The sequence below is a fragment of the Silurus meridionalis genome, chromosome 25, assembly GCF_014805685.1.
Source record: "Silurus meridionalis isolate SWU-2019-XX chromosome 25, ASM1480568v1, whole genome shotgun sequence".
Taxonomy (NCBI): domain Eukaryota; kingdom Metazoa; phylum Chordata; class Actinopteri; order Siluriformes; family Siluridae; genus Silurus; species Silurus meridionalis.
In genome coordinates, this window is record NC_060908.1 from 40,150 (window position 1) to 65,970 (window position 25,821).

The 25,821-nt window shown below is 44.0% G+C and overlaps 3 protein-coding genes and 1 long non-coding RNA gene across 12 annotated transcripts; 2 read left to right on the plus strand and 2 right to left on the minus strand.

Annotated features, from left to right (window-relative positions):
• Positions 1-3,907: 3,907 nt before the first annotated feature.
• arhgef15a (Rho guanine nucleotide exchange factor (GEF) 15) lies at positions 3,908-12,990 on the plus strand. 4 transcript variants are annotated; one of them, XM_046839636.1, is made up of 14 exons: positions 3,908-4,218; positions 5,156-5,199; positions 5,778-5,839; positions 6,929-7,079; positions 7,313-7,473; positions 7,580-7,732; positions 7,933-8,062; positions 11,118-11,192; positions 11,332-11,424; positions 11,525-11,676; positions 11,752-11,910; positions 12,007-12,092; positions 12,212-12,316; positions 12,442-12,990. In XM_046839636.1, the coding sequence occupies exons 4-14, from the start codon at positions 6,984-6,986 to the stop codon at positions 12,630-12,632; spliced, it is 1,401 nt and encodes a 466-aa protein (XP_046695592.1). In that variant the 5' UTR covers positions 3,908-4,218; positions 5,156-5,199; positions 5,778-5,839; positions 6,929-6,983; the 3' UTR covers positions 12,633-12,990. The 4 variants fall into 4 exon arrangements, with proteins under 4 accessions (XP_046695592.1, XP_046695593.1, XP_046695594.1 ...); XM_046839637.1 differs by having other exon boundaries at positions 11,755-11,910; XM_046839638.1 differs by having other exon boundaries at positions 7,313-7,462.
• LOC124379340 (zona pellucida sperm-binding protein 3-like) lies at positions 12,971-16,958 on the minus strand. Of its 4 annotated transcripts, none has more exons than XM_046839634.1 (11): positions 16,473-16,953; positions 16,128-16,243; positions 14,844-14,947; positions 14,603-14,771; positions 14,389-14,506; positions 14,226-14,302; positions 13,929-14,053; positions 13,610-13,759; positions 13,476-13,532; positions 13,247-13,354; positions 12,971-13,111 (listed from the first exon to the last, which is right to left on the minus strand). In XM_046839634.1, the coding sequence occupies exons 1-11, from the start codon at positions 16,851-16,853 to the stop codon at positions 13,104-13,106; spliced, it is 1,413 nt and encodes a 470-aa protein (XP_046695590.1). In that variant the 5' UTR covers positions 16,854-16,953; the 3' UTR covers positions 12,971-13,103. The 4 variants fall into 4 exon arrangements, with proteins under 4 accessions (XP_046695590.1, XP_046695589.1, XP_046695588.1 ...); XM_046839633.1 differs by having other exon boundaries at positions 12,971-13,146; positions 13,929-14,116; XM_046839632.1 differs by having other exon boundaries at positions 13,929-14,116; positions 16,473-16,952.
• Positions 16,959-17,032: 74 nt separating this feature from the next.
• taf6 (TAF6 RNA polymerase II, TATA box binding protein (TBP)-associated factor) lies at positions 17,033-24,411 on the plus strand. Of its 3 annotated transcripts, none has more exons than XM_046839630.1 (16): positions 17,341-17,591; positions 17,761-17,769; positions 17,997-18,177; positions 18,397-18,483; positions 18,938-19,091; positions 19,765-19,821; positions 19,970-20,089; positions 20,608-20,723; positions 21,125-21,202; positions 21,367-21,468; positions 21,778-21,960; positions 22,078-22,152; positions 22,277-22,402; positions 22,562-22,735; positions 23,771-23,953; positions 24,066-24,411. In XM_046839630.1, exons 3-16 carry the CDS (start codon positions 18,022-18,024, stop codon positions 24,312-24,314), a joined length of 1,860 nt encoding a protein of 619 aa, XP_046695586.1. In that variant the 5' UTR covers positions 17,341-17,591; positions 17,761-17,769; positions 17,997-18,021; the 3' UTR covers positions 24,315-24,411. The 3 variants fall into 3 exon arrangements, with proteins under 3 accessions (XP_046695583.1, XP_046695586.1, XP_046695585.1); XM_046839629.1 differs by having other exon boundaries at positions 17,761-17,765; XM_046839627.1 differs by lacking the exons at positions 17,341-17,591; positions 17,761-17,769 and adding an exon at positions 17,033-17,185 and having other exon boundaries at positions 17,998-18,177.
• LOC124379361 lies at positions 24,400-25,718 on the minus strand. Its single transcript, XR_006924409.1, has 3 exons — positions 25,480-25,718; positions 24,729-25,349; positions 24,400-24,430 (listed from the first exon to the last, which is right to left on the minus strand). It is a non-coding gene; the product is annotated as an uncharacterized LOC124379361 (long non-coding RNA).
• Between the last annotated feature and the right edge of the window lie 103 nt (positions 25,719-25,821).

A 25,821-nucleotide genomic window follows, 5' to 3' on the forward strand; every position in this document is an offset into this window, starting at 1 on the left:
GTGTGTGTGTGTGTGTGTGTGTGTTAGCTGCTTTATGTATTTACGCAATGCAGCAGTTTCTTCATCTGGATTTGTGGAAGTGAGGAAATCATGAAAATCATAAGCAGTGAGGAGATTATTAACCGACACACAGAAGGTTCAATCTAAAAATAAACTTTAGTTTGCACACACACACACACACACACACACACACACACACACACACACACACACACACACACACACACACACACACACACACACACACACACACACACACACATACACACACACACACACACACACACACACACACACACACACACATACACACACACACACACACACACACAAACACACTTATACACCCATACACACACACACACACACACACACACACACACACTCACATACACACATACAAACACAAACACACACACACACACACACTCATACACAAACACACACACACACACACACACACAAATAGGAGGTGATAGATCAGTATTTAAGGCATAGGACTTCAGATCCAAAAGTCATGAGTTTAAATCCCAGCTACACCAAGCTGCCACTCCTGGGCCCCTGAGCAAGGCTCTTAACCACATCGCTGCTCAACTGTATGAATGAAATAAATGTAAGATGGAGAAGAACGTCGTCCAAATGCTGTAAATGTGCATGTAAATGTTCACACACTGATTCACACAGAGATACAATCTGATCTGCATTTCTAATAGCGTTTTATAAACCATGTTTTTCTTTGGTCTTTTAAAGGGAAGTTTCAAAATAAAAAATCCCCTGGAAATCCGATTGTGTGTGTGTGTGTGTGTGTGTGTGTGTGTGTGTGTGTTTAGCTTATGACAAACAGATGGCTGCTTTGAGACCTCACCTGGCTCCTAAACCAAAGCCCCACACATCAAACATCATTACCACACACACACCAGCAGCCAGCAGCACCAGAGGAGACACACAGGACACACACATGCAGGACACACACATGCAGGACACACACATGCAGGACACACACTTCCTCATTAACAACAACAGACAGCTTTCGGCAGACCGGCAATGTCCAGTCATCAGGAGGGAACCGAGAGGAGAAAAGGAAGAGAGACTGGAGAACAGAACTGCGGATGGACGTGGGGAGATCAGGTGCTGAATTCACACACACACACACACACACACACACACACACACACACACACACACAGACAGTTTTACAGTAAATAATATAATTACATGTTGAACAGTTTGTTTACATGTAGAATTGTATTGAAGCATTAAGATTTTACTCTAAAATGTAATCAGTTTAATTCTCATTAACACGTCATTAATATTCATAAAGCAGAGATCTGTATTAATATTCATCATCTCACTAACATCACATTTATACTGATTTAACTCAAACTACTCACCCCAACTATTCACCCCATTATTTACCCCACACCCACTATTCACTGCAACCCCTACTATTAACCCCCACTACTCACCCCTACTACTCACCCCACTACTCACCCCACTATTTACCACCACCGCTACTACTCACCCCCACTCACTCACCCCACTATTTACCACCACCGCTACTACTCACCCCTACCACTCACCCCACTATTTACCACCACTGCTACTCACCCCTACTACTCACCCCTACTGCTCACCCCCACTATTTACCACCACCGCTACTACTCACCCCACCACTCACCCCTACTACTCACCCCACTGTTTACCACCACCCCTACTACTCACCCCACTACTCACCCCACTATTTACCACCACCGCTACTACTCACCCCACTACTCACCCCTAATACTCACCCCACCACTCACCCCTACTACTCACCCACACTATTTACCACCACCCCTACTACTCACCACTCACCCCACTGTTTACCACCACCGCTACCACTCACCCCTACTACTCACCCACACCACTCACCCCACTGTTTACCACCACCGCTACTACTCACCCCTACTACTCACCCCACTACTCACCACCCCACTATTTACCACCACTGCTACTACTCACCCCTACTCACCCCACTACTCACCCCACTATTTACCACCACCGCTACTACTCACCCCTACTACTCACCCCACTACTCACCCCACTACTTACCACCACCGCTACTACTCACCCCTACCACTCACCCCACTATTTACCACCACCGCTACTACTCACCCCACTACTCACCCCTACTACTCACCCCACTATTTACCACCACCGCTACTACTCACCCCTACTACTCACCCCTACTACTCACCCCACTATTTACCACCACCGCTACTACTCACCCACACTCACTCACCCCACTGTTTACCACCACCGCTACTACTCACCCCACTACTCACCCCACTACTCACCCCACCATTTACCACCACCGCTACTACTCACCCCTACTACTCACCACCACTCACCCCACTACTCACCCCACTATTTACCACCACCGCTACTACTCACCCCTACTCACCCCACTGCTCACCCCCACTATTTACCACCACCACCGCCACTACTCACCCCACCACTCACCCCTACTACTCACCCCACTACTCACCACCACTACTCACCCCCACTCACTCACCCCACTACTCACCCCCACTCATTTACCACCACCCCTACTACTCACCCCTACTACTCACCCCACCATTTACCACCACCGCTACTACTCACCCCTACCACTCACCCCACTACTCACCCCACTATTTACCACCACCGCTACTACTCACCCCACTACTCACCCCACTATTTACCACCACCGCTACTACTCACCCCTACTACTCACCCCTACTACTCACCCCACCACTCACCCCACTACTTACCACCACCACTACTACTCACCCCACTATTTACCACCACTACTACTCACCCCTACTACTCACCCCTACTACTCACCCCCACTATTTACCACCACCGCTACTACTCACCCCTACTACTCACCCCACCACTCACCCCCACTATTTACCACCACCCCACTACTCACCCCTACTACTCACCCCACCATTTACCACCACCCCTACTACTCACCCCTACTACTCACCCCACTATTTACCACCACCGCTACTACTCACCCCTACTACTCACCCACACCACTCACCCCACCATTTACCACCACCGCTACTCACCCCTACTACTCACCCCACTACTCACCCCACTATTTACCACCACTACTACTCACCCCACTACTCACCCCACTATTTACCACCACCGCTACTACTCACCCCACTACTCACCCCTACTACTCACCCCACTATTTACCACCACCACTGCTACTCACCCCTACTCACCCCACTACTCACCCCACTATTTACCACCACCCCACTACTCACCCCTACTACTCACCCCACTATTTACCACCACCCCTACTATTCACCCCACTACTCACCCCACTATTTACCCCACACCCACTATTTACCACCATCCCTACTACTCACCCCCACTGTTTACCACCACCCCTACTGCTCACCCCTACTATTCACCCCACTACTCACCCCACTATTTACCCCCACAACCACTATTTACCACCACCCCACTACTCACCCCAGTATTTACCACCACCCCTACTGCTCACCCCTACTACTCACCCCACTACTCACCCCACTATTTACCCCCACAACCACTATTTACCACCACCCCTACTACTCACCCCACTACTCACCCCACTATTTACCACCACCCCTACTATTCACCCCACTACTCACCCCACTATTTACCCCACACCCACTATTTACCACCACCCCTACTACTCACCCCACTACTCACCCCACTATTTACCACCACCGCTACTACTCACCCCTACTACTCACCCCTACTACTCACCCCACTACTCACCCCTACTACTCACCCCACTACTCACCCCACTATTTACCCCCACAACCACTATTTACCACCACCCCTACTACTCACCCCACTACTCATCCCCAGTATTTACCACCATATTAGAAAGCTCTCCTGTGAAATCTCCCACAATGCATCAGTGCTACAGTTGCCGCAGTTTCCGCCTCCATCACAGCCCACGAGAGGAAGCAGCTAGTGAAGGTATATATGAGAGCATGGAGGTGTTCTCCTCTTCATCACCTCCTGAGGAACCCATATATCTACAGCTCCAACCATCTGATCCCGCCTCTCCATCGCCACCCCCACCCCCCAGACCAATACCCCCACCCCGCCCCCTGTCCACACTGCGGGTACATCATAAAGACGAACGAAGCACTCCACCTGGTCCACCATTACGAAAACCAAAAACAGGTAAAAACAAGAAGGATGGGGTGGGGGAAGGTTTTAGACAGGCAGAGAGAGAGGGAGAGAGAGAAAGAGAAAGATAAAGAAAGAGAGAGATAGAGAGACAAAGAGAGGGAGAGATAGAGAGAGAGAGACATAGGCAGAGAAAGAGAGAGAGACAGAGAGAGAGACACGGATAGAGAGACAGAGAGACTTTGACTTTTAAAACACCTTTATTTTTCCATTTTTTCACTTAGTTAACATTCCACCTTAGTACCCATACTATCGATAACATGCTCAAAAAGAAAAAACTAAAAAATTTAAAAAATGCAACAAAAACAAAACATGCTCATGTACCTATTAAAAACGACGCTTGGATTAAACGAGGACACACAAATTAAAACATCACACATTTAGAATTAGTTGATGATCCTGGTCATCAACTAAAGTGTGCACAAGACATCATTCAGTGCCCAGGAACAAAACCATCCAGATTATTTGTTAGTTTAAAATATGCGAACTCCGCCCTGAGCCTAGCAGATATTAGAGCTCTAACCATCACCTCAGAAGAGACACAGAGAGAGAAAGAGACACGGATAGAGACAGAGAGAGACACAGAGACACAGAGAGAAAGAGACACAGATAGAGACAGAGAGAGAGAGAGAGAGAGAGAGAGAGAGAGAGAGAGAGAGAGAGAGAGAGAGAGAGCGAGAGAGAGAGACACAGATAGAGAGAGACAGAGAGAGACAGAGAGAGAAAGACACAGAGAGAGAGAGAGAGAGAGAGAGACAGAGAGAGAGAAAGACACACAGAGAGAGACAGAGAGAGAAAGACACAGAGAGAGAGAGAGAGAGAGAGAGAGAGAGAGAGAGAGAGAGAGAGAGAGAGAGAGAGAGACAGAGAGAGAGAGAGAGAGAGAGAGAGAGAGAGCTTTTAATCATTAATATAAATATTTATTTTGCAGGAGACCAGAAACAAGGCAGAAACATTGAGGCTAAAGAAAAAAGAGTAAGACTGCACAACACAACATACAACACAGCAACACAACACACAACACAGCAACACAACACATCCACATAACACAGCAACACAACACAGCTACACAACTACAAAACACTGCTGCACAACACAGCTACACAACGCAACTACACAACACTGCTAAACAACACAGATACACAACACAGCTACACATCACAACATTGCTACAAAAACTACACAACACAACTTCACAACACTGCTGCACAACACAGCTAAATAACACTGCTACACAACACAGCTACACAACATAGCAACACAACAACTACACAACACTGCTACAAAACAGCTACACAACACAACTACACAACACAGATCACATCACAACACTGCTACAAAACAGCTACACAACACAACTACACAACACTGAAGCACAACACAGCTACACAACGCAACTACACAACACAGCTACACAACACTGTTACACAACACAGATCACATCACAACACTGCTACAAAACAGCTACACAACACAACTACACAACACTGCTACACAACACTGCTACACAATGCTGCTACAACTTACAGTTTCTCTATTTCTCTCTACCTCAGGAACGGTGATCAGACTCAGGTGAGCTGCAAAGGTGATGGTGGCAGTGACCATTGTGGAGAAGGTGAGCATTGTGGAGAAGGTGATCATTTTGAAGTACAGTCATTAATTACACACCCACAGAGTGATGTACCCTTCACTTTTTTCACTGTTGTTATGTTACAGTCTGATTCTACAATCACTTTTCTCAGGAAGCTACACTCAGTTCCCCATAATCACAGTGAAAATAGAATTCTAGAAAGTTGTTCAAATAAAAAAAAACTGAAATATCACATGTCCATAAGATGCTTTTTGGGTTTGACACAAGAAGCTTTACACACCTGGATTGGGGGATTTTCTGCCATTCTTCAGGGGAAATCTTCTCGAGCTGGGGCAGGTTGGATGAGGAGTTTTGGTAGAAGCAACTTTCAGGTTTCTCCAGAGATGTTCAATATGGTTCAGGTCAGGGCTCTGGCTGGGCCAGTCCAGAACATTCACATTCATCCTTAATCCTCTCCTGTGTTGTCCTGACTGTGTGTTAGGTCGTTATCATGTAGAAAGGTGAACCTTCAGCCCAGTCTGCGGTCCTGAGCACTGTGGAACAGGTTTTTGTTGAGGAGATCTCCGTACTTTACTCCATTCAGCTTTTCCTCAACCCTGACCAGTCACCCAGCCCCTTCTGCAGAAAAACAAACCCACAGCAACCCACTGCAGCGATGGTTGTCTTCAGTGCAACATAAGTGTTTTGTAGCCTTCCCCAGATCTGATACTTTGCTGTCCCACAGTTCCTTTGACATCATGGCTTGGTTTTTGCTTTGATCTGCATTGTCAGCTGTGATGCCTTCTACAAAGAAATGTGTGTCTTTCCAAATCATGTCCAATTAACACATCTTTTTGACAGGTAGACTTCTGTCAAGATGTAGAAACATCTCAGCAATTAAGAGAATTACGAGTCACCTGAGCTCATTTTCAACAGTCAATAAAAAATACAAACTGTTTTCACTTTGTCATTACGGGGAACTGAGTATAAATTCATGAGAAATAAAATTAGTTTGAATTAGTTTCTCCATAGAGGGCAAACTTTATGAATGAACTGTAGGTAGGTTTAATTTGTGTGTGTGTGTGTGTGTGTGTGTGTGTGTGTGTGTGTGTGTGTGTGTGTGTGTGTGTACAGAGTTGCTCCAGTGTGTAAGCTCTGCCCCCACAGGAGGAGTGTGAGCGAGTGTGTGATGCGGGGGGAGGTCACACTGTGGCAGCATCTTGAAGCAGTGAAGCAGAGTGGAGTATTAAACACACTGTCCTACAGAGAGAGACAGAGACAAGAGGTGAGACACACAGAGAGACACAGTGAGTGTGTACGACTCTTATTTTAGGGCTGATCTCTGTGACAGTGTTGCAGTGTAAAGATCAACGCCGTGTTGGGTTCTGTAAACGTCAGACAGCTGCTGATTTGGATGTCAGAACTCTGGACTGATGTTTGCGAAATGCAGAAATGCAATGTGTTTGCCATTGATTTCAGCACTGACTTCTAAACTTCTCTCTGAACTTTGACCTTTAGTGCATGTTTGAGGTTGTGACTTCGGAAGCGTCTTATTTCCGCTCACTCAATGTGCTCAGAGATCACTTCCTGGGGTCACGGGAGCTGGACGACACGCTCGTCATCCACGACAAGAAGTCCCTTTTCTCCAACACCCTGCAGGTGCATGAGGTCAGCCAAAGGTCAGTGCTGTAATTATCATTATCATTTCCTTTAACTCTTTAATAAGTATTAACCAAAACACACACACTCTCACACACACACACACACACACACACACACACACAGGTTCCTGCAGGATCTGCTGGATCATGTGGATGAGGATGTTCTCATCTCTGATGTGTGTGACATCATCTACAACCATGCGCATACACACTTTTCTGTGTACGTGGAGTATGTCAGGAACCAGGTGTATCAGGAGAAGACTTACTGCAAGCTAATGTACGACTCACACACACACACACACACACACACACACACACACACACACACACACAGTGTCCATTATCTTGCACAGTATTTCACACTTCCATTTTTCTCTGCTGTACACATTTGTTATGTATGTAAGCAGTGTAAATGCATGTATAACAAAGTAATGAGGTGGTGTGTGTGTGTGTGTGTGTGTGTGTGTGTGTGTGTAGGCAGGGTAACCGTGTATTCCACACAGTTATGAGGCGTTTAGAACAATCTCCTCTCTGTAATCGGCTGCCATTTACCTCCTTCATGCTGCTGCCATTTCAGAGGATAACACGCATCAAGATCCTGATACAGGTATATACACATACACACACACAAACACAAACAAACACACACACACCAGAGGTGACAAAAGTACACACATGGTTAATTTAAGTAGAAGTGCAGACACTCATGTTTAAAAAAGATTCTGGTAAAAGTTGAAGTTCTGACTGCACATTTTTACTCGAGTGAATGTAAAGAAGTTTGGGCTCTAAAATGAACTTCAGTAAAAACTAAATGTACCTTAAATTAATACTTTGAAATGTTTAATACTCTAATCAACATGGACATGGACAAATATTAATGCTTTATGCAAATGCATGTTTATTATTTGTGAAACCAAACTCAACTTATAGCATGAAGACAAAATATTCTTGTAGCTGTTTTAAAGTAATTATGGTGTTTTAAATTACGCACATCATCAGGACACCAAACGGAACCTTTGCTATGTTTCCACACGGACAGTTATTGAGGTGACCCCAGAGAAATTGCACCTCTTCTAACTTACATACGGATTTTACAGAATCAGAGAATATTTGATATTCTGTGTGAATTGATTTATTTCATAGTAGACTTTTTGAGTTTTCTATACATATATTTATGTCTGTGAGGCAAATATTCACTGAGATTCAGATTGTTTTATTTGTGTGTCTGTGAAGAGAGATGACAGAGACGGCAGAGACCGCCCTCTGTCTGTTTTCTTTATTTTACAAAGGTACAGCGTTTTGTTGTTATTATGAGTGAACACAAATAAAAGTAGATCCTTTTACAGATTCGAATGATGTATTGTTCTTATCTGCACAACAAAAAAAGACAGTAATTTATGTTAGTTTCATCGTTATGAGGAAAAAAAGGCAAAACAAAAAATGCGTCAGTGTGTTTGTTGACCCCAGACGGTAAATTATGTGAATCATGGTGGATTTTGGTGCTGTTTGGTTGGTAAACAAATGTTTACTGATTAAAAAGTATTTTAAAGCTTATTTATTTATTTTTTATATCTGAGCAAAGAAAAGACATTGTGATTAAATGTGTGTTGCATTTAAGGTTTTAATTTCTGTGTTGAAGAGCCTGATGGCTTGCGGGGAAAATGCTTTGGAACTGCTTTCCTGATGGCAGGAGGGTGAAGGGTGTGTGTAAGGGGTGTGTGTGACAGGTGTGTGTGTGAGGGGTGTGTGAAGGGTGTGTGCGAGAGGGGTGTGTGTGCAGGGTGTGTGTGGGGTGTGTGTGTGTAAAGACGCTGCTGGGATCTTGGTGATGGGGCTGGTGTTGAATGACCAGGTGAGGTTGTCCGCCAAATAAACACCAAGGAATTTGGTGCTCTTGACGGTCTTCACAGAGGATCCATTGATGATCAGTGGAGAATGGTTGTGTCCTCTGTGAATGTGATAATGTGATTTGAGCTGTGCATTGCTACACAGTCATGAGTCAGCAGAGTGAACAGCAGTGGACTGAGCACACGGCCCTGAGGTGCCCCAGTTCTCAGTGTGGTGGTGCTGGAGATGCTGTTTCTGATCCAGACTGACTGAGGTCTCCCAGTCAGGAAGTCCAGGATCCAGTTGCAGAGAGAGGTGTTCAGGTCCAGTAGGCTCAACTTCTCAATCAGGTGCTGAGGGATGATTGTGTTGAATTCTGAACTGAAATCTATGAACATCATTTGTATATACGTGTCCTTGTTGTCCAGGTGGGTGAGGGCCAGAAGAAGGGTCATGAAGATGGCATCATCCATGGAACGGTTTGGATGATACGCAAACTGCATGGGGTCCAGTGAGTTTGGAAGCTGTGTCTTGATGTGCCTCATGACGAGCCTTTCGAAGCACTTCATCATGATGGGTGTGAGTGCGATGGAACAATAGTCATTGAGGCAGGAGACTGTAGACGACTTCTGCATGGGGACGATGGTCGTTGTGAACAACGTTACTGCTCAGGGAGATGTTCAAGATGTCAGTGAAGACATCTGCTAGCTGTTCTGCACATTCCCTGAGCACTCTGTCAGGAATGTTGTCAGGTCCAGCAGACTTCCGTGGGTTAACTCTGCATAGAGTTTTCCTCACTTTAGCTGTGGTTAGACAGAGCACCTGGTCAGTGGGAGAAGGGGTGGTCTTCCTCGCCTCCATGTTGTTCTGTACCTCAAACCGGTCATAGAAGTTGTTCAATGCATTTGGGAGGGAGGCATCATGGTCATAAGCAGGTGATGTCTTGTAGTTCGTGATCGCCTGGATGCTCTGCCACATGCGCCGGGTGTCTGCACTGTCCTGGAAGTGGTCGTTGATTCTCTTTGCGTGTGCGCGCTTCGCCTCTCTGATGGCACGGGACAGTTTGGCCCTTTCTGTTCTTAAGGCCATCTTGTCCCCTGTTCTGAAAGCAGAGTCTCTTTGTTTTAGCAGTGCACGCACTGTCATCCACGGCTTCTGGTTGGAGCGTGTAGTGATGGTCTTGGAGATGGTCATGTCATCAACGCACTTGCTGATGTAGCTGGTCACTGATGATGTGTACTCCTCCAAGTTGGAATCGCCATTGGTTGCAGCCTCCCTGAACATGTTCCAGTCAGTGCACTCAAAACAGTCTTGAAGAGCAGAAGTAGCTCCTTCTGGCCAGGATTTCATCCGTTTCAGGACCTCTTTAAAGCTTCTGACGAACGGTCTGTATGCTGGAATTAGCATAACAGAGATGTGGTCTAAATAGCCTAGATGCTTGGACACCCGGATGCTTGTCAAAAGTTGTCCAAAATAAATATTAAAGTAAAATACTAATACTAGAAAAACCTACTTTTGTACAGTAACAAAGTATTTGTATTTCATTACTTTTCAATTCAATTTAATTCATGTTTATTTGTGTTGCACTTTTAACAATCAACATTGTCTCAGAGCAGCTTTACACAGATAATGTGGAGATAAAAATTAATAAGTACTTTATAAGTGTTAGTTTGTCCCTGATGAAGCCGGTGGAGACCGTGGTGAAGGAGAAACTCCCAGAGTTACTTCCCACCTCTGACACACACACACACACACACACACACACACACAGCAAACAGTGTTGTGAGCCCCCAGTGCAGTTTGTTTTTTTTGTGTGTTTGTGTGTTTAATTGTAGAGCATTCTGAAGAACACAGTGGAGGGTTCAAAAGAGGAAAAAACAGCCTGTAGAGCTCTAACTACAGTGAATGAGGTTATACACACACACACACACACACACACACACACACACACACACACACACATAGAGTTTATCCACCTGGTGCACATACAAGAGTGTTTATGCTTTCTGTTAGTTGTGTGTGTGTGTGTGTGTGTGTGTGTGTGTGTAGATGATCAAAGAGGCAAATACACAGGTGGGCCAGATGAAGCAGATGGAGGAGCTCATACACATTGCCACTATACTGCAGTTCGACAAACTCAAGGTGCTAAACAACATTCATGTATATACACACACACACACACACTCTGCAGTCTTCCCATTCTTTATTACCCAGTGACCCTGTCCATCCCATAATACTGCAGGCGATCCCTCTGGTGTCTCGAACACGATGTCTGGAGAAACAGGGTGAGCTGCAGGAGCTCATTAAAGGAGGATCAATGTTCAGCTTCCGCTTCCGTTTCAGCCCCATCTACATCTTCCTCTTCACTGACATTATCATCATAACACGCAGGAGGTACGTGTGCACACACACAGCAAATACAATAGTAAATATAACATGCTTTTTCCTTCATTTTTTTTTTTCTCTCAGCAGTGTAAATTGCTTCCAGGTTCTTGACCACGCCCACCGCTCTCTGGTTCAGGTCCAGCCCCTGGAGGGAGGGACTCAGTTAGACCACACCTTCTGTTTAATACTGCTGGAGAACCACCAGGGCAATGTTTGTGAGCGTGTACTAAAGGCTAACACAGAGTATGACACACGTGCACACACAAACACACACACACACACACACACACACACTCCTACATATACAAATGAACACTCAGCTATTGTTCTTTCTTGTAGATCAGACCTGCACCGGTGGATGGCAGCATTTCCGTCTGTCACTATCAGACCCGAGAGTAAGGAAGAAAGAGTGTATGATGATTGGGGTGAGCTTTAGACACACACACACACACACACACACACAGCTAAGTAACAACATTTATATATTCAAGTCTGATTTCAGTTGTTTTGTGTGTGTGTGTGTGTGTGTGTGTGTGTGTCTCAGACTGCCCACAGGTCCAGTGCATCCAGCAGTATGTTGCAAAACAGGCTGATGAACTCAGCCTAGAACCTTCTGATATAATCAATGTTATACGCAAAACAAAGGAGGGTACGTGAGATGTTCAGTGGTGTGTGTGTGTGTGTGTGTGTGTGCACTGTTTTTTTTGTGTGTGTATATTGTGTATTTTAGTGTTTTGTGTTGCTTTCGCCTTATTCATTATTGTGATGGTGTAGGTTGGTGGGAGGGGATTCGGCTCTCGGATCAGACGACCGGTTGGTTTCCTCACAATGTCGTGATGGAGGTCACTAACGAGCACCAGCGTCGCCGCAACCTCCGCGAACAATACCGAATCTCGCAGGCAGCCAATCGCAGCACTGCAAACACTGGCTCACTCCAGCCAACCAATCACAGCCTTTCAAAGTAAGCTTTACTGCTGGAGGGGATCACAAGCACCAAGTTCACCTTAAGCAGCCAATCACAATATACAAGAAAGAGCAGAAACACAACTACATAATCAGATGCGCCAAACTCTACCACTACCTTCCAAAAATAATAATAATCCACTAATCACAGCCTAGAGGACCGTGTCAGCCAATCAGAGCTCAGAGAGTGGATGTGGTACACTGAAGCTTCTCGTACACATTATTGTAGTATTGTAAGTAAAATTATGGATAAATGGAAATGAACTTTGTGAAATTCAATCTGTCAAGTGTGAGTGAGCAAGTGTGTGTTTGTGTGTGTGTGAAAATAAAGACACATTGCTTCAGTCTGAAAGGTTTAATTTTTAAAGTATGTTACATCACAGTGCTGTTGTGTCTAAACTCGCATGGTGTGGAGAGTTGTCCAAACACCGCCTACATCAGCCACACCCACTGTGCTCCATGACTCCGCCCCTTCAGGAATCTCATTAGCATCAGGAACAAAAAGAAATCACATCTCTAGTCACCCCACACACACACACACACACACACACACACACACACACACACACTGAGGACTGTGGTTAGGACATTCAGACGGAGATGAAACGCACTTTACCTGCTGCTGTTGAATTTGTTTGGAACATGGTGTTGAAGGATTCTGGTGTAGTAAACATCAGTGGAGTCATAATGAGGTGGAGCTCAGGAGTGGGTGCGACCAAGAACTCTGGTTTAATGGTCATGTAAAAGACACTCACGCAATTAGAATATAACTGAGTAAATTAAACACAGCTCAAATACTTGGATAACAGAGGAGCTGGCAACCCTGCCAGGTGTACAGGATATACCTTTCTCTGTGTTCACGCTGCTCACAGCTTTCTCCTCAAAGAGCTCATTCTCCAAACCTGTTACAGCAGTTTAAAGGCTTAAAGAGCCAGAAGGAAAAAATGCTCAGTTACTTTCTGTTTAAAAGTTTACACACCTGCTTTGGAGGTATTTGCCTGTAGTGTGCGAGACAGCTTCAGAACACCAGTGACATGTTCCTCCAACACTGTAGGGGGTGACATCTCACTGCTCCAGGGTGAGAGAGACAGAGGGCCAACACGCACCTCCTGCTGCAATACGGAGGAGTCTGCGCACGCGCACGCACACACACACACACACACACACACACACACACACACACACACACACACACACACACACACACACACGCTGCAGCACCGAGAAGCTTGTACACACACACATACACACACAGGTCATTGTGGATGTTTAGGTAAATGAATGTTCGTCCAGCACACCGTGTGTTGCAGCATCTTTCGAGGTCTTCCACATGGATCCAGAGGTTCTATGCACTGGTTCTTCAGATTTCATTTGCACAGAACCATCCTGTGTGTGTCGTCGCTCAACATTGTTTTGCTGCTGTCTAAGGATATCAGACATGTGACAACTTTCACACACTGAGTGATCTCCATCTGCTGACCTCCAACTAACACACACACACACACACACACACACACACACACACACACACACACACACACACAGCTGTTTCATGGTGTCTTTAAACTTTGTGTGACTGTGTGTAAATTCAGAACCTTCCCTGGATGTAGGAACATGCTCTGCTGGAAGAGGAACTCTGGAGATTAGCCTTCAGGCTGCAGCTAATAAAGATCTGGGAAATGGAACAAAACACAGTAAAAACACTAAACACCAGAGTGAGGGTGCGTGCATGCATGCGTATGTGTACTGAAGGCGTACCTGAGTACTGTACACCTGCCTGAAGATAAAGCTGTGGAGCTGAAGATGTAGTTTATCAGACCGAGTTCTGGGAAGAAAGTGAGACTTGGAGCTCGTCTGCTGTCCGTCTATAAAACAGCTGGGGGTGGGGGTTAAGTAAGTAAGTAAGTAAGCAAGCGCGTGCGCGCCTGTGTGTGTGTGTGTGTGTGTGTGTGTGTGTGTGTGTCTTTCTGACCCGTTTTGTATAAACTTGTATCTGGGGACTGAATTCACATAACTGGTTGCCGTAGCAACACAATCTTGAACAAACACTTGCAGCTCCAGCGCAGGTGCAAACACAGACACCTCCATGTTGATCAGGTCCCCCAGGTAGTACACACCCCCTCGCACTGCCTGCCAATCAGCTGCACACACAAAACAGGAAATGATGTAATGAACAGTTGTTTACTATAAACAAACTCATGCATTTCACTCACTGGTCATCAGATGCAGAGTGAAGTGTAAGGAGTGTTCAGCAGAGTGCGCACTCAGGTGAGGGAGCCATGTGGGGACAACCAAGACACTGTCAACACCAAACCTCCTGAAACACACACGTTAGTTAACTAACCAAGGATGTAAATAATCTATGCTGGAAATGTAAGGAAGAAGAGGGTACTTATTTACAGATGATTTGGGAATGTTCCTTAGTTCACCCATTTTGGTGTAAAATTCTGCGAGTAATAAAGAGTGGATGGGATCTAACATACCTGTGGAACCACGATTATGACTTCTGGGAGATAAATCAGCGATACCCAACATAGAAAAGATGTGTTTAATTAAGATTGGTTGTATTACAGCTGCCAGGAGGATTTTACGCAATTGGAAATTCCCAAAACCACAGACTTGAAAGATTGGATTGATGGGAAGATTGAAATGGCTTTGTACAAGAGCATGTTGGGGAGACATTAAAGAAAAAACAAAACAAAACATGGGATCATTTTGGCAGCATATAAAAATGATTTGAAGAAGTAGGACTGATTAACAACCGTTTAATTTCCATGTGCTTTTATTATGATTGTATTCTACTGACGGTGACTTGTGGCTGAATGTGTAATAGCAAAGATGATTATTGAATCCCGTGTTGATGTACTTTAAAGTACATATAAAAAAAAACTAAACAAGGGTTAGGGTGTCACTAAAGGAAGGTGTTTAAGTCTGTATTAAAGGGTCAACTTACACATCACTGAAGCTTTTTTTTTGTTTTTTTAAACTTCAGGAGGTTTCATGCTGTGATAACTCCATTATCAACAGGTTATTAAAACAAGCGGACTCATTTCCATCAGGTCGAATTCCACCAGCTGATCCTGAGACTTACTGAGCTGCGATCTAAACACTCTTTAGATTAGATTAGTTTGAGGAATTCTACTGGCCTCTGGAGTCGTTCTTCTGTCTGACAGACAGTGAACGTCACAAAAACACTGAGAACAGTGAATATGCAGCTGTTAGAATTCACACAAAACATACACACAGAAGCCACTTTAATAGGTACACCTTCACATTCATGCAGTTCTCAGTCATGTGGCACAGCAGTGTGCAGAAGAGAACACGAGGGGATAAAGTACACAGATGGAGAAATATAGTGATTTTAGAGACTTTGAGATTTGGTTCCGCACAGGTTGATTTCAGCTTTCAGTAGAAATTATTTACACCTGAACTTCACTGATAAAACAGTAGAATAAAGTGAGAATATTTTCATGCCTCCACCAAAACCATTCCTATACCTTCTGTAAACACATTCCACGGGGACAGTAGTCTTCTCCTGCCTAATCACACCATGGACAGATGGAACAGGAGAATACACAAGGACGTTAGTGTAAATGAGGGTATTGGCCGTCAGCTGGACACAAAACAGGGGGTGATGTGATTAAGTTTAAAGCTTCTGCTATTAACAAAGTAAAAATCACAGCAAAGCCAAAGTTCATGATCACAACCAGTTATTAACATTGTAGCACTGTTACAAATGTACAGTTTCCACATCATTACATAATAGTGTGTGTGTGTGTGTGTGTGTGTGTGTGTGTGTGTGTGTGTGTGTGTGTGTGTGTGTGTGTGTGTGTGTGTTTTACCCAGTAGTGTGTGTCACAGTCAGTTAAAGCAGTGTGGATGATGAACTCTTCAGACAAGACCTTGGTCACTCCACAGTGCTCTCCTATAGTCAGATGTTCAGGATTAACAGGACTGCCGAGGTTAAACAGATCAGCTTTAACATGCACCTCCATGGCAGAGGCACTGCAGGTCACGGAAACTGTTCTGAGAGGAACAGCACGATTTCTGGTGGATTTCAGAGGTTCTGTCTCAGACACATGCTCTTCTACCAGAGAATTAAAGTCACGATGAGCTTCAGCATCTCTTGCAACATTCATCAAAATCCCTCCAAACTGCACACACAATACACACAGCATCATCCTCAACTCTCCGTCTGAACCCATCAATGAAACTCCTTTCATTCAGCAGATAAACTAAAGAGAACCTTCCTGAAGCTCTGCTTGCTTTATCCCTGAGCCCCTCTGGTCATTAATGACACCTGAAGGCTGTAAAGGTTCATGTGAGACTACACCTGTGTTTACTGCAGCCATCAGCACTGCCACTCTTATTTATGTGTTTGTTTAATTTGAGTTTTCTGGGTTGTTTTCAGGAATTGCGTCCGATTTAAATAAACAATTGTGTTTACACTTTTATCGGTTTTAATAATAAACCGGGTTTTATTTGTTTCTTTTTTTTTTTTGCGCCTCTGACTGTATCAATGTGCGCGAGAGTGGAATCGAATCGGTCCTGGAAGGTGGATAAAAACATACCAATTGGAATGTGCTAGTATTTAATCTGTAGTGTTTTTTATCTTACATTCCGGGTTTAAATTAGCGTATTAATATTTATTAAAATATTAATTTAAAATTAAGAGCTCAGTAAGTGATTTCTTCTTCGGTTTTTATTTCGTTGTTGTGTGAAGGTTTTGTGTGTTCTGTCAGGACCTGCAGCTTGAACTCAAAATGGCGGATTTTCAGAAAAACGGCTCGGAGCTCTGGGGACTAAAACAAATATAAAATATAGCGAATGCTTTTGTACAGTGGATTTTAAACCCCAGAAAAAACAAGTCGTTCGCACTGGGGCCAATGTGTGTGTTTCATGTTAGTGTTGTATAGAGCTTTCAATCCGTGCTGTTAGAATATCAGCTTTGTGGTGAAAAGGTAAGAACAGAGCGCTTAGCAACAAGCAGCGGCTAATCACTGATCCACTCCATATCATATAATATAATAATATAACAAACACTTCTACAGGCTACTGAGGGGGAACGATACTGTAAATAAACCTCTGTACTTTATTTAGCTGTGTTTTATAGTGTATAGAAGTAGAAAGTGTGTGTGTGTGTGTGTGTGTGTGTGTGTGTGTGTGTGTGCCAGATCTTCATCACCACGGCAGCAAAATATCACTAACCCTAATTACTGATGATTATTAAATTTGATAATTTGATATTTATTTATTTATTTAGATCAAATATTTGTTTGTCAGACGTGACATTGTTTATAACACACACACTTTATAACCACTATTATGCGAAATGCTGCTGTTAACTCTGTGTGTGTTGTATCCCAGTGTGTGTGTGTGTGTGAGAGAGAGATGGCAGAGGAGCGCAGGCAGAAGGCGTGTTCGGTTCTGTTCTCCACCGAATCCATGAAGGTGATGGCTGAGTGTGTGGGTGTGTCCCAGCTGCAGGAGGAGAGCTGCGTGGCCCTCAGTGAGGAGATCAGCTACAGGATTAAAGAGATCACTCAGGTACACACACACACACATACACATCTATGTACACACATATTCTCTCCACCACATCTGTCTTTGACTCTCTCTTTATGCATGCACACTTACACTTACACCACAAGCCTGTTTCACAGTGTTCATGTTTCCATATTTGCAGAAAAACAAACACGTATAGCCTGATAGTGCTGACTGTGTGTGTGTGTGTGTGTGTGTGTGTGTGTGTGTGTGTGGGGATAGGATGCGATGAAATTTATGCACCATGGCAAACGACGCAAACTGACAACAAGTGACATTGATCATGCTCTCAAACTGAAGAATGTGGAGGTGAGACACACACACACACACACACACACACACACACACACACACACAAGCATACACACCTATGTACCCACATACACACATATTTTCTCCTCCACATCTGTCTATGACTCGCTCTTGATGCAGGTCAAGAGAGCAAAATGAACATAAAACAACACAGTGGATTCACGTTTATTATTAGATTTAGAAAATATCAGTTTTAATGCTGGTTGTATCATTTTATTTTGTTGTATTTATCCACCACACCTTAAAGGCCGGTTCGTGAAAATACTGTCCCACATTAAACCAGTCCGTGGCGTAAAAAAGGTTGGGGACCGCTGATCTAGAACACTAAAATTAAAGTTGCCATTTTCAAACTGAAACTTGACTCTGTTATCTGCTTAATTACTGCAGTTTTATTTTGAAAGTTTAAAGTGTGTGTGTGTGTGTGTGTGTGTGTGTTTCTGTGCACGTGCAGCCTCTTTATGGGTTTCAGACTCAGGATTTTATTCCGTTCCGTTTTGCGAGTGGTGGAGGACGTGAGCTTCACTTTTATGAGGAGAAGGAAGTGGACCTGAGTGACATCATCAACACACCCCTACCTCGTGTACCCCTTGATGTTTCACTCAAGGGTAACACACACACACACACACACACACACACACACACACTGCAACTAGGGCTGCAACAAACAATTTTCATTGATGATTGTTTAATCAGAAAAGAAACAATTTTTTTTTTTTTATTAGATTTCTGCTTATTATAACTACATATAACCCTAATTTAGGGTAATAATTTATGAAGGTGTACTCCTGCATCACTGTGGCACCTCATCCTAAACAAACTCCACTTTTCATCACTTCCAGGTACATCTTTCTTTGTTGTGTATAATATAAAATGCTCTGATCTCTTGGATGACTTGGGACACACTTTTTCCTGCTCCCGGTTGACCCTGTACTGTCCACCATTTTCCCAAGTGGCTGTGTTTTCTTGCCATCATGCTAAACCGAAACTTTAACAGCACAACTGATCAATAACCTCATCTGTTGAAAACAAAATTCATTATCAATTATTATAGATTTTATCGATAAGTTGTTGCAGCTCTGATCACAAACACTTTACTTGCCTGTGTGTTCTCTTATGCAATATATTGTGTGTGTTCAATACGACTGTGTGTCCGACGACTCTGACTTCTGCTGTTCTTTAGATACTAAGAGAAAAATAGAACGATAGACCATTTAAACTGTGTGTGTGTGTGTGTGTGTGTGTGTGTGTGTGTGTGTGTGTGTGTGTGTGTGTATATAGCTCATTGGTTGAGTATTGATGGTGTTCAGCCTGCAATCCCAGAGAACCCACCTCCAGGTAAGAGAATCTCTCTCCCTCTCTCTCTCTCTCTCTCTCTCTCTCTCTCTCTCTCTCTCTCTCTTTCTCTCACACACACACACACACACACACACACACACATATACATGCATAGTTTAAATGTTCTATCTTTCTATCTGTCTCTTAGTATCTAAAGAACAGCAGAAGTCAGAGTCGTCTGAGCCCTTGAAGGCAGTTAAACCTGGTCAGGAGGAAGAAGGCTCCATCCAGAGTAAAGCTCAGGGCACCTCCTCAGCAGAGGTCAAAGGTCAGTGTCAAGTGTATGGGTACAGTACAACCATTACCCAAACGCTCATGTTTAAAAAAAAAAAAAAAAAAAAAAAAAAAGATAAAGGTGTGGTTTATTATTATAATGTACCAGTGGGGTGTGTGGTTTATTATTATAATGTAACCAGTGGGGGTGTGGTTTATTATTATGATGTCCCGATGGAGGTGTGGTTTATTATTATAATGTACTGCTGGAGGTGTGGTTTATTATTATAATGTTCCAGTGGGGTGTGTGGTTTATTATTATAATGTAACCAGTGGGGGTGTGGTTTATTATTATGATGTCCCGATGGAGGAGTGTGGTTTATTATTATAATGTACTGCTGGAGGTGTGGTTTATTATTATAATGTTCCAGTGGGGTGTGTGGTTTATTATTATAATGTACCAGTGGGGGTGTGGTTTGTTATTATGACGTACCGATGGAGGGGTGTGGTTTATTATTATAATGTACTGCTGGGGGTGTGGTTTATTATTGTGATTATTGTGTGTATTTTCAGGAAAGGAGAAATTGCGTCTGAAGCCCCGCAGTACACATGAGCTCTCTGTGGAACAGCAGCTCTACTATAAAGAGATCACCGAGGCCTGTGTGGGGTCCTGTGAAGCCAAGAGAGCTGTACGTCCATGTGTGTGTGTGTGTGTGTGTGTGTGTGTTTACATATACTGTGAGCTGAGTCACATTACATAGAAAATTATAACTATAAGGATCATGTTTATTATTTACACATTTAGAGTTTTTTATTTTGCTGAAATTCTCTACAGAGCAGTTACACACCATTATAACACTGCTGCATCTTTCAGTATTTCATTTTAATCTTCCTTCTCCAAGTACAGGATGTGTATAGGTCTGTCAGTGTGTGTACTGATGAAACACAGCACTGTGATTACAGCATTATTACAGTTTATTACAGGACCAGTGTTTCAAAATGCATTGTGTACTGTGTGTGTGTGTGTGTGTGTGTGTGTGTGTGTGTGTGTGTGTGTGTGTGTGTGTGTGTGTGTGTGTGTGTCCTGTAGGAGGCGCTGCAGAGTATAGCCACAGATCCTGGTCTGTACCAGATGCTGCCCCGTTTCAGCACCTTCATCTCGGAGGGGGTGAGTGTGTTATTTATATGTATTATAATGTGTGTGTGAGACAGAGAGAGTCTACGCACACAGCATATAACCTACACAAAGAAAAATTTAAATCACTATTTAAAACACACCCCCTACTAACACACACACACACACACATATATATATATTTCTCTCTCTCTCAGGTGCGTGTGAATGTGGTTCAGAATAATCTGGCGTTGTTGATTTACCTGATGAGGATGATGAAGGCGTTGATGGATAACCCCACCCTCTACCTGGAGAAATATGTAGGTCACTAAAGTTTGTTTCTGCCCTGATCTCACTCTTCACTGTAAAAGAGAAATAAAAAAAAAATGATGTGTATATAAATAAGTGTAATGATTTAGAGAGGAAGCAGGGTTAGGGTTACACAATCTGTACTTCTGTAGTGTAATTCAACTGTTAATGTATTGATAATACAATTAATTGTGAGTGAAATAAACTGTAGTCGAACATGTTCAATAATAAACCATGAATAAAATTAATACAATTAGATAATTAAATGACCTGTGTGTGTGTGTGTGTGTGTGTGTGTGTGTGTGTGTGTGTGTGTGTAGCTGCACGAGCTCCTCCCCGCAGTAATGACATGTATAGTGAGTAAACAGCTGTGTCTGAGGCCAGATGTGGATAATCACTGGGCTCTCAGGGACTTTGCAGCTCGTCTCATGGCTCAGAGCTGCAAAACCTTCAGCACCACCACCAACAATATCCAATCTCGCATTACCAAGACCTTCACCAAGGTGCGTGTGTGTTTATATATACGAGTGCAAGACCCAATGAAGTGTTTCATTCAAGTGTTTCTTAAATTTCAATAATATTGCTCTCTCTCTCTCTCTCTCTCTCTCTCTCTTACACAGGCATGGTTAGATGATAAGACCCAGTGGACGACTCGTTATGGTTGTATTGCTGGTCTTTCAGAACTCGGTCCTGATGTGAGTTCATCACTGCCAACAGTGTTACAGACCTCCTGCTGTGTTTATGCTGACTGTGTGTGTGTGTTTATGATGACTGTGTGTGTGTGTGTGTGTGTGTGTGTGTGTGTGTGTGTGTGTGTAGGTGATAAAGACGTTGATAATCCCTCGTTTGTCAGTGGAAGGCTCTCGGATTAAAGCAGTAATTGATGGACCAGTTGTGTCTAATATCGATAAAATCGGGGCTGATCACGTGCAGAGTTTATTACTGGTAAGAAAATACCACTGCAGATTCGTGTGTGTGTGTGTGTGTGTGTGTGTGTGGTTTTTTTTTTATATATATACACCTAATTTCATTAGTATGGTGTAGTGTGTGCTCTGTCTCAAATCACATGATCTGTTAATGGTGTGTGTGTGTGTGTGTGTGTAGAAGCACTGTGCGAGTGTGCTCTGTAAGCTGCGCTCAGCTCCTGATGTAGTGGATCAGTACAGAAATGATTACGGGTATTTGGGTCCGATGCTGTGTTCACATGTAATAAAAGCTCGAACACAGAACGTCCTACAGAGCCAGAGTGTGAACAGAACCACCCTGACCATCACACAGGTATACACACTCACACACACACACACACACTCTCACACACATACTCACACACACACATACTCAGACACACATTCACGCTCACTTACACTCACTCACACACACACACACACACACTCACTCACATTTACACATACTCACACACACACATACTCAGACACACATTCACACTCACGCACACACACTCACGCTCACTTACACTCACTCACACACATTCTCACACACACACTCACTCACATTCACACACACACTCACATACTCAGACACATATTCACACTCACTCACGGACACTCACCCAAAACACACACTCACTCACGCACACTCACACATATTCACACTCACGCTTACTCACACTCGCTCACGCACATACTCAGACACATATTCACACACACTCACATTCACACACACACACACACACTCACATTCACACACGTTCACACACACACACACTCACATTCACACACGTTCACACACACTCACTCACATTCACACATACTCACACTCACATACTCAGACACATATTCACACACACACTCACTCACATTCTCACACACACACATTCACACACACACTCACACATACTCACACACATTCACACACTCACTCACACACATTTTCTCACACACATTCACCCACACACATTCTCACACAGACTCACTCACATTCACACACTTACTCACACACAAATTCACACTCACTCACACTCACTCACACACATTTACTCTCACATACATACTCACATATTCACTCACTCACGCACACACTCGCATTCACCCACACACATTCTCACACACACTCACACACACTCACATTCACACACTTACTCACACACATTTACTTACATTCTCACACACATTGACACACACACTCACACATACACTCACACACACTCTCACACACACTCACAGTCACACTTACACACACTCGCATACACACACTTAGACTTACACACATTCTGTTCAGATTTGAGCACATTTACATTATCTGTGTAATGTTGTCACTGTGTCTGGCTCTCTCACTCTGTCTGTGTGTGTGCAGTCTAGACCATCCCTGTCTGTGTCTCAGAGTAGTGTGAGTGGGTCTCGAACTCCCAGCATAATTAAAGTGCCGAGCTCTCTCACCCTCATGTCCACTCGGCCGGCCACGCCCACACAGCCATCGCCCCCGGCCACAAAATATATTGTCATGGCAACCAGCGCAGGCCCCGCCTCCACACAGCAGGTAATGTGGCGCATCTAACCCACTGTTCATATACTCTGCCTTTAAACAATAATGTGTTGAGTTACATAGTCTTTATTTGGTGTGTGTGTGTATATGTGTGTTTTTTCCAAAGGTGATTACTCTAAGCTCCTCCCAGTCCAGCTCTCCTGTCACCAGCACAGTGCCAAGTGGCTCCGCCCCTCTGCAGCCGCTTGTTAAGCTGGAGTCAGGGGTCACAGGGTCAGTTTCGGGGTCGCGACCTGTACAGAAATACATAGTCGTGTCTTTGCCTTCATCATCATCATCTCTGGAGAAGAGCAACACATCACCCATTAGCACTGAGACCAAACCTGAACACACAGACACACACATGACTGGCTGAACACACACACAGCATGGGCCGAACATACACACACGCACACACCTGACATGCTGAACACACACACAGAGCATGGGCCGAACATACACACACACACACACACACACACACACACACACCTGACATGCTGAACACACACACGAAGCATGGGCGAACATATACACACACACACCCACACACCTGACATGCTGAACACACACACACAGCATGGGCCAAACATACACACACACGCAGCATGGGCCGAACACACACACCCACACACCTGACATGCTGAACACACACACACAGCATGGGCGAACACACACACACACACCTGACATGCTGAACACACACAGCATGGGCCAAACATACATACACACACACACACACACACACACACGTCAAATGCTAAACACACACAGCATTGGCCCAACATACACACACGCGTGACAAACTAAACATGCAATTGTGCGCACAGACACACAAACCCCTGACATGCTGAACACACACATGAAACCAGACAGTGTATGTTGTTTCTCTCACAGGGTTTGTGGTTAATGTTTCATTAAAATGTCAGATTGGATTTGTTTTTTTTATCCTGCAATAAATGAGTTTTTAATCCAGTCACGTGATCACGTCGTTTATTTCCTGTAGAATTCAAACTTGGTGACGTCACTGTAGGCACTGTTGAGGAGCTTTTATACTTTGCTCTGAAAATCACGTTAATGTAATATGAAAGTGTGTGTGTGTGTGTGTGTGTGTGCGCGTGAGAACCGTACTGAAATCCTGAAAATGTAACTCCACATCCTGAACTGAATATTGTTTATATATTCACACACGCAAACACATGCGCGTGCACTGAACTCACACACTCTGTGCAGAATCAATCGGTGGCTGAAAATGATATTCAATATAAAATAAAACCGATCAAAGGTCAAACAAATACACACTTTTGATTCCAAAAACCTGTTTGGGGAAACGCCTTAAAAACACTCGCGCACGCGCACAGACAGTCAGAGCGCGTTCAGTTATTCCAGTCCTCCAGTTTCGCTTTTTCTCCTGTTGGGAAACACACACACACACACACACACACACTCCTTCTGTCTGCGTTTTGGTAAGTTAAACTTAAAAACACTGCGATGTGTTCATGTAGATATGTATATGTATATGTAGATAGCGCGTTCCTTACAAACTCTAGCGATACAATTCTGTTCACCCTGCGCGCGCGCACACACACACACACAGCAGTATTCTAGTTTTGCCTGAACATGTGATCATACTGCGGACACATGATGTGAAGATCTGATCATTTTAGTGATTCGGGTTTTTGAATCTCGTTCAGCAAAATGAACAGATCTTTTTTGAGTGACTTCATTCCTTTAAACCTTCAATCATTAAATGTCGTCTATGGGACATTTTATCACGTGACTGCATGGGGAGAGAGAGAGAGAGAGAGAGAGAGAGAGAGAGAGAGAGAGAGAGAGAGGGGGATGTAGTTTAGATCAGTAGGTGTTGCAGTTCTGTTCCGCGG

Excerpts from the sequence above, each read along its gene's own strand:
- arhgef15a (XM_046839636.1), top strand. The coding sequence starts at position 6,984 with ATGCGGGGGGAGGTCACACTGTGGCAGCATCTTGAAGCAGTGAAGCAG. Across the intron at positions 11,425-11,524 it reads TGCAGTTCGACAAACTCAAG|GCGATCCCTCTGGTGTCTCG; the intron begins GTGCTAAACAAC and ends ATAATACTGCAG. Across the intron at positions 12,317-12,441 it reads TATACGCAAAACAAAGGAGG|GTTGGTGGGAGGGGATTCGG; the intron begins GTACGTGAGATG and ends GTGATGGTGTAG.
- LOC124379340 (XM_046839633.1), bottom strand. The coding sequence starts at position 16,853 with ATGAAAGGAGTTTCATTGATGGGTTCAGACGGAGAGTTGAGGATGATG. Across the intron at positions 14,303-14,388 it reads GGCAGGTGTACAGTACTCAG|ATCTTTATTAGCTGCAGCCT; the intron begins GTACGCCTTCAG and ends TCCATTTCCCAG. Across the intron at positions 13,760-13,928 it reads GAAAGATGCTGCAACACACG|ACTCCTCCGTATTGCAGCAG; the intron begins GTGTGCTGGACG and ends GCGCGTGCGCAG.
- taf6 (XM_046839627.1), top strand. The coding sequence starts at position 17,150 with ATGTGCGCGAGAGTGGAATCGAATCGGTCCTGGAAG. Across the intron at positions 18,178-18,396 it reads GGATTAAAGAGATCACTCAG|GATGCGATGAAATTTATGCA; the intron begins GTACACACACAC and ends GTGTGGGGATAG. Across the intron at positions 18,484-18,937 it reads TCAAACTGAAGAATGTGGAG|CCTCTTTATGGGTTTCAGAC; the intron begins GTGAGACACACA and ends GTGCACGTGCAG.